The following is a 7,086-nucleotide window of genomic DNA, read 5'->3' on the forward strand; positions in this document are numbered from 1 at the left end:
TGGGCTTGGGTGTGAGTGGGTTTGTGTTGTTTTAAGGTAGGTTTGTGTGGGTTTTAGTATGTCTGGGGTGAGTCTGGGTGGGCTCAGTCTCAAACTGCTCCGCCTTCCCGAGTCATTCCCAACGCTGGGACTGCCCAGAMGGGGAGGGACGGGCCGGGTGTGCCGGACTACAGCTCCCAGGAGGCAGCGGGGCCGGCCGGGGGGCGGAGAGAGCCGAGCGACGCTGGAGCGCGACGGAACGAACCGAAGCCGGGCCGAGGCGGGGCCGGGGGGAACCGAACGAACCGAAGCGGGGCCGAAGGGGGCCGAAGCCGGGCCGAAGCGGGGCCGAAGGGGGCCGAAGGGGGCCGAAGCCGGGCCGAAGCGGGGTGAGGGGAGTGAAGCGGGGCCGAAGGGGGCCGAAGCGGTGCCGAAGCGGGGCCGAAGCCGGGCCGAAGCCGGGCCGAAGGGTGCCGAAGCGGGGTGAGGGGAGTGAAGCGGGGCCAGGCGCCGGGAGGGACACTCGGTAGCGGAGCGGCCCCGCCAAGATGAACGCGGTGCTGGCGGTCCGGCAGTACGTGTCCAAGATGATCGAGGACAGCGGCCCCGGCATGAAGGTGCTGYTGATGGACCGGGAGACGGTGAGCGGCGGGGCCGGGAGCGCGGGGGGCGGCGGGAGCCCARGCCGGGCCCGCTGTGACGGGCGCTGCTCCCCTGCCGCCCTCAGACCGGCGCCGTCAGCGTGGTCTACACCCAGTCCGAGATCCTGCAGCGCGAAGTTTATCTCTTCGAGCGCCTCGACTCGGCCAACAGGGAGCCCATGAAGCACCTCAAGGCCATCTGCTTCCTGCGGCCCACCAAGGTACGGGCCCGAGGGAGAAGAAACGGCCTCAGATAGTGCTGGGGAGGTTCAGCTTGGATATTCAGGAAAATTCTTTTATGGAAAGGGTTGTTCGGTCCTGGCATGGGGCAGTGGTGGAGCCACCAYCCCTGGAATTGTTCAGATCCGTGTGGATGTGACACTTGGGGACAGGGGTCAGKGATGGCCTTGGCTGTGCTGGGGAAATGGCTGGACACCAGSATCTCAGAGKCTTTTCCAAACTTAATGATTCCATGAGTCCATATTCCTTACCTCTGCTCTCCCTGGTGCTGYTTCCATCCAGGAGAACGTGGAGCTCCTGGTGCAGGAGCTGCGAAGGCCCAAGTACAGCATCTACTTTATCTGTGAGTATGAAGAGTCCGGGCGTCCTGGAGGTCCGTAAATCTGGAACAGGCTCCACATCCCAGTGGATCACACAGCACCTTCCTCTGCCAGGTGTATCAGGCAGGCGCTTCCCATGTGTCCTGCTCCTGCCATGCAATGTTCCATGGCTTTGGGRATGGAGCAGAACCACTGCAGCTGGTTTGGGGTTGAAGTCCAGTCCTCCAGCCCATGAATCAGTCAGTGGGATCCCGGGAATTGGGTGAAGTGGCCTCTAGATGTCATTGCGGCTCTGCAGGATGCGGCAGGAGCAGGCACCAGGGCATGGGCAGGGAATGAGCTTGGAGCATCCCTGGGAGGTGCCTCAGGATTCCAACCCCTGCAGGTGCAGGGTTTGATCTGTGGGATCTGCTCCTGCTCTGGACGGGATCAGACTAAGCCATCGCACGGAATTTGCACAGAGTCCAACTGTCCTTTCCCTGTTTCCTCACAGATTTCAGCAATGTCATCAGCAAGAGCGACGTGAAGGCCTTGGCTGAGGCCGATGAGCAGGAGGTCGTGGCTGAAGTGCAGGTGAAGTTTGGATGTTTTAGGTAGATCCAAACGCAAAAGCAAAGGGAAGGTCCAGGCTGCCRGACACTGGGAGCAGGAGGGCTGTTCCTGACTGGTGCAAGACTGGGTGGGAGGAGAGATGGACACAAATGTGGGCTGAAGAGGTAAAAGACAGAAAAGGTCCCATTTCTCTCTGCCCTGCGCTTTCAGAGATGCTGTTGTTGTTGGTGTTTCACAAGGTGCTGCCAAATTCAAATCTGTGTGGATGTGGTACTTGGGGACACRGGTTAGTGGTGGCCTTGGCAGTGCTAGAGGGACGGTTGGACGTGATCCTAAAGGGCTTTTCCAGCATCCGTGATTCTGTGATTCCATGTCTGTGGTGCCAGTGGAGAACTGGGCACTGSAACAGTGCACAGTACAAATGGGAAGGGAGTTGTCATGGGATTGTGGGTATTGGAAGGGTTTGGGGCAGAGGAGGGAGGGATGGTGTGAGCCAATGTGTCTGGTTTGGGGCTGGGTGGCCATTGCTGGCCGTGGCTCTGGCAGGGCTCAGGGTTACAGACACAGGACTGTCCTGCTCTCCTCCCCAGGAGTTCTACGGTGACTACATTGCAGTGAACCCACACGTCTTCTCCCTCAACCTCCTGGGCTGCTGCCGGGTAGGAGCACGGCGAGTTGTCCTTGCACTGGGTAACCAGTAGCCCTCATAAACTGGGGCTGTGGGGGGCTGTCAGGGGCCATGTGGGGGGAATGGTCCTTGACAAGGAGAGGAACGCTGGAGACCCAGCATGAGCTCCTGGGTACCTGATCCTCTGGCCCAGCTGTGCTTTTCTGTGAGACTTCAGGACTTAGAAACAAGGATGTGGGAAAGTTTGGGACCAGTGCATCCATGTGAGGCACAGCCTTTCCTTGCAGGGCCGCAGCTGGGACCCGGCTCAGCTCACCAGGACAACCCAGGGGCTGACTGCTCTGCTGCTGTCCCTGAAGAAGTGCCCCATGATCCGGTACCAGCTCTCCTCAGAGCCGGCGAAGCGCTTGGCTGAGTGCGTGAAGGTGAGGGGAGCCTCTCGGTTCATCCCTTTCAGGTGAATCCAGTCATGGTTCATTTTTCACATGTGAATCTGTTGGAGGGAAACACCTGTTTTCAGTCAGTTCTGTAAATTTTATCATTTACTTTGTGGCCAAGCTGCTGGACAGGTCACATCCTGCTCTGYTCCCAGAGCAAGTGCTGGAGTTCAGCATTCCCAGAGCGATGTCCTGCTTCCCTGGGGCCTTCAGTTCCTCCCTGGCAGTGCAGACAAAGCAACACAGTTGGGGTTTCACCTTCCCTTCCCTCTTTGCCTGAATSCACACTGAGAGGGAGCCTTTTCCTGGTGTTCAAGTGGGATTTTTCCCTTTCCCACAGCAAGTGATCACGAAGGAGTACGAGCTGTTTGACTTTCGGCGCACAGAGGTGCCTCCGCTGCTCCTCATCCTGGACCGCTCGGACGATGCCATCACCCCCCTCCTGAACCAGGTGAGCACACCCAGGGGTGCCAGGCTGGGACACAAGTGGGAATCTTCTCCCCTTGGCAGGGCATGGCATGGATGTAGGAGAGAAAAGTGTTGCTTCCTGCCCCTAATCCCTTCAAAATCCCTCTTTTATCCCCTGGCTGGGTGTTCCAGACCTGAGCAGGGAGTGTTTGTGCTCKCTTCAGTGGCAGATGTACCCAGCACCCCAGAAAATGGGGCCAGCCCACTTCCGTGGGGCTTCTGGAGCCCCAGTGCCTTGGCAGGGGATTCCTCACAGGGGATTTTTTGTCAGGCTGTGGGCAGGACACTGATATCGAGTGACCTTGCTGTGCTGAGTCTCTCCCTCTGTTATTGATGGCTGCTGGATTTGCTGGGAGCTGTTGGAGTTATTAGTTCTGTGCTGTGCTGTGGATCCTGGCTGGATCTGTTGGCCTCCCTGCATTTCTGTGGGATTCTCTTGGAACCTGGGTGGAATCAGCCGCCCCAGAACTGCTGTAACATCAATTCTGAGGAGCTGGGTGACGTGTGTGTGTGTCAGGGACGGGTGTGGCTGTCACAGCCCAACTCACACCTGCTTTACGTGTTCAGGACTGTGCTCAGCACCAGGCATTATCTGCTGTTTCAGGATTTCCTATCCAAAGAGATTCCCAGGGATGAAAATGGAGCGTTGGGCACGGCAGGGCTCTGATCAGCTGTCACTGTTCTCTCTGGGTTGTTATTAGACTTCTCAGGATAAAAATAGAAAYTCCTGATGTGCAGAAATGCTCGTGGCAGTGGAGCACACAGGGAATTGTGCAGTGGAAATGTGGGACCTCTCCCTGCCTGGGCAGCAGGGTGGTGGGTTTGGTGGCCAATACAGTTGTTAGGACAGAAATGTTAATTGCCATCCCCTCTTTGGTCTCTTTTGAAGGTACCTGCAGGAATTCCTGATYTGGTGGGAGGTGTCCCTGCCAGGAACACGATGGGTTTAATGTTCCTTCCAACCCAAATCATCCCATGATACTGTGATTCTGGAATGGCCCTGGAGGGGTTAGCTTCCCTCTGCACCCTCTCCCCATCTGACTGGTTATCAGGGATGTTTGTTTTCATAGGAATGTCCTGGCTGGTTTGAGGGACACACTCCCAGACTCTGCTGTGTGTCSTGGGTAGCAGGAGTAGCTCTGGCTGGGTTCAGCTGAAATCCATCSATTTCCCAGTGCTGTGTCTCACCAAGGTCATCCCTTTGCCCTCCTCTGTTCCCTGGCAGTGGACGTACCAGGCCATGGTCCACGAGCTGCTGGGGATCAACAACAACCGCATCGACCTGTCCCGSGTGCCGGGGATCAGCAAGGACCTGCGGGAGGTGGTCCTGTCAGCTGAGAACGATGAGTTCTACGCCAATGTAGGTGTCCTGGCGGGGCTTCACCAGTGCCTGGATTTGGGGGTTGCCATGGGAAGGGAGCTTCCCGATGACTTTGAGCCTCAGGGTGGTGTTGTGCCATTTGTGACCATCACTGTGCAGCACCAGTGACATCTGACATGAGATAACGTGTCCTGTTTGTAGTTTGGTTTCAAACCCTGCTGCAGATTTTGGGGGATGGAGCCATGGACCTTCTCCCAGCTGCTCCAGGCCTTTCCTTGGTCAAGACTCTCTCAAGTGAGTTTCCCTGTTCCATGCAGAACATGTACCTGAACTTTGCTGAGATTGGCACCAACATCAAGAACCTGATGGAGGATTTCCAGAGGAGGAAGCCAAAGGAGCAGCAGAAACTGGAGTCCATTGCRGATATGAAGGTACAGACAAAGCCCATCCCAGCTGTGTCCCATCCTTTAGTTTCAGGAGTAAATAAAAAATACCTCCCTCCCAGAAATCTCCTGGTAATGGGAGAAATCCTATGGGCTCCTGGGATCAAGGTGTCTGATCCTTCTCCCACGTGYACAGGGCTTGCATTGCTGGGAATTTGTACAATTTACGGCTGGCTGCACCCATCCTCTGTCTCCTGCTTTTCCCCAGAAGCACTCAGTGCCTCAGTTTCCCTGTTACAGGCCTTTGTGGAGAACTACCCCCAGTTCAAGAAGATGTCGGGCACGGTGTCCAAGCACGTGACAGTGGTGGGGGARCTGTCCCGGCTGGTGGCGGAGAGGAACCTGCTGGAGGTGTCYGAGGTGGAGCAGGAGCTGGCCTGCCAGAGTGACCATTCCAGTGCCCTGCAGGTACTCACCCTGGCTCTGGCTCTGTCACCCTGTCACCCCCTGCGAGCGGGGATTTGGTGCTGGGAGGCAGTGGGAGCTCTGTGTGGATACCCTGTGGGAAGGGACACCGGATGGGGGATTGCTGCTCAGTGCTCAGCTCAGATGGGAATGAGTCATCCTTAATAACTGGCTTGAGAAGCATCTTTGCAAATCCTGTCCTTACATCCCACAATCCAACATTCTTTCATTATATTCAGCCAGCTGGCTTCTGGCAAGCACCAGGATRAAACCTCAGCCTCAGAGTCCATGGGGGAGCTGATGTGTTTGTTGGGTTGAAGAGCTGGAATCCATGGAATTGTCTTTACTCTTTTTTAAAGAAAAAACACTAGAAAGCCTCTTAAATCCAAGATTTCTTTGGCAGAGAGGCCGGGAAAAGCTGGAGAGAGGCTCTGTGACAGCTGAGCATGGCCCCTTGTGCCATGAGGGAGCAAGGTCTGGCAGTCAGTGGTGATGGATTCAGACTGGTGTTCAACAGCTTTGGGATGGGGCTGGCTCCGAGCAGGGATGAAGTGGCCACTCCTGAGAAATTATTCCTTGATTTTTGGTGGTGGAAGGGGATTCCCACCATGTAACAGCCTTCCGTGGCACTGGGGAAGCAGAGGGACTGGTAAATGAGGAAAAGCATCTCCAGCAGGTTTGAGACCAGTTTCTTTCCCGCCTCTGTGACTGTGAACTCCAGGTGGGGCCCTGTGGGATAACACTGGACTGTCCCCAGAGGTGGAATATGCTCCCAGTCCCTGGGCTTRTGCTTCCCTCTGAACCAGTGAGTGTAGGGATGGGATTCCATAGCTGCTATCTGGCAGGATTTACATGGCAGAGTATGGAACATGGAACGTGGCCAGAAATGTGTTTGCTGGAAGCAGCCTCTGAAGCCCTCGTGCTGTCTCCAGCTCGGGTTGTTGCAGTTTAAAAGTCAGATATTCCCAGTCTGCTCCCTCCCTGCACCGTGAGCCATGATTTTTGATGGAACTAACATAGGACAGAGCTGGTGCTGGTGTCAGGTGAATCTTGAGGCTCCTGGGGTCACCTTGGTCCTGCTCCACACAGTGTTTCTGGAATTTTAGAGTTTTAGAAAAGCTGCCTCAGTTTTCTTGCACCCCTGWGCCTGAAGGGCCCCGTTGTATTTCCAACACTGAGGCTGCTTGAAGACACTCAGCAGCTTGGAAATAACTGGAGACCCATGGAATTGGGAGCTTTGTCCCTGCAACCACCCTGCCCCAGGCTGTCCCTGCTGCAGCTCCCAGTGGCAGCGACAGGGGCAAGGCCATGGGACAAGAAGCAGCAGCCAGAGCCCGGAATAAGGGCAGAATTGTTCTCCCCTGATGTCAGTGCAGGGAATGCTGGATCTCCGGTGGCCTCGGGGCCCCCAGTCCAGGACATTTGGGTTCTTCCTGCAGTCCCCTGGGCTCTCATAACCCTGACACTGCATGAGCCCTGGGAGATGAATGGAGGACTGGAATCCCAGCTCCTCCCATGGACAATGGCTCTTCTGTTCTCTGCTTCCCATGGTCCTGGCACTGACAGCACAGGAACCTCCCTGGGTCTCTGGCCCTCCCTTCACAGGTGAATTCCTGACCTTGAATGCTGAAATTCCTGTTGACACCAGTGAA

At 56.2% G+C, this 7,086-nt stretch overlaps 1 protein-coding gene across 1 annotated transcript in view; it reads left to right on the forward strand.

Annotated features, from left to right (window-relative positions):
* Positions 1 to 404: 404 nt before the first annotated feature.
* VPS45 (vacuolar protein sorting 45 homolog) overlaps positions 405 to 7,086 on the forward strand; it is a 12,976-nt gene continuing 6,294 nt past the window's right edge. Inside the window, exons 1-10 of the mRNA XM_057385762.1 lie at positions 405 to 620; positions 707 to 841; positions 1,143 to 1,203; positions 1,674 to 1,753; positions 2,323 to 2,391; positions 2,648 to 2,785; positions 3,138 to 3,248; positions 4,491 to 4,625; positions 4,904 to 5,017; positions 5,270 to 5,437. Of these exons, the coding sequence (XP_057241745.1) occupies positions 528 to 620; positions 707 to 841; positions 1,143 to 1,203; positions 1,674 to 1,753; positions 2,323 to 2,391; positions 2,648 to 2,785; positions 3,138 to 3,248; positions 4,491 to 4,625; positions 4,904 to 5,017; positions 5,270 to 5,437 (1,104 nt within the window). The 5' untranslated portion in view covers positions 405 to 527. The remainder of the gene's footprint in view (positions 621 to 706; positions 842 to 1,142; positions 1,204 to 1,673; positions 1,754 to 2,322; positions 2,392 to 2,647; positions 2,786 to 3,137; positions 3,249 to 4,490; positions 4,626 to 4,903; positions 5,018 to 5,269; positions 5,438 to 7,086) is intronic.

The sequence above is a fragment of the Malurus melanocephalus genome, unplaced genomic scaffold (genome assembly GCF_030028575.1).
Source record: "Malurus melanocephalus ecotype Western Australia unplaced genomic scaffold, MMel_1.1 scaffold_865, whole genome shotgun sequence".
NCBI lineage: Eukaryota > Metazoa > Chordata > Aves > Passeriformes > Maluridae > Malurus > Malurus melanocephalus.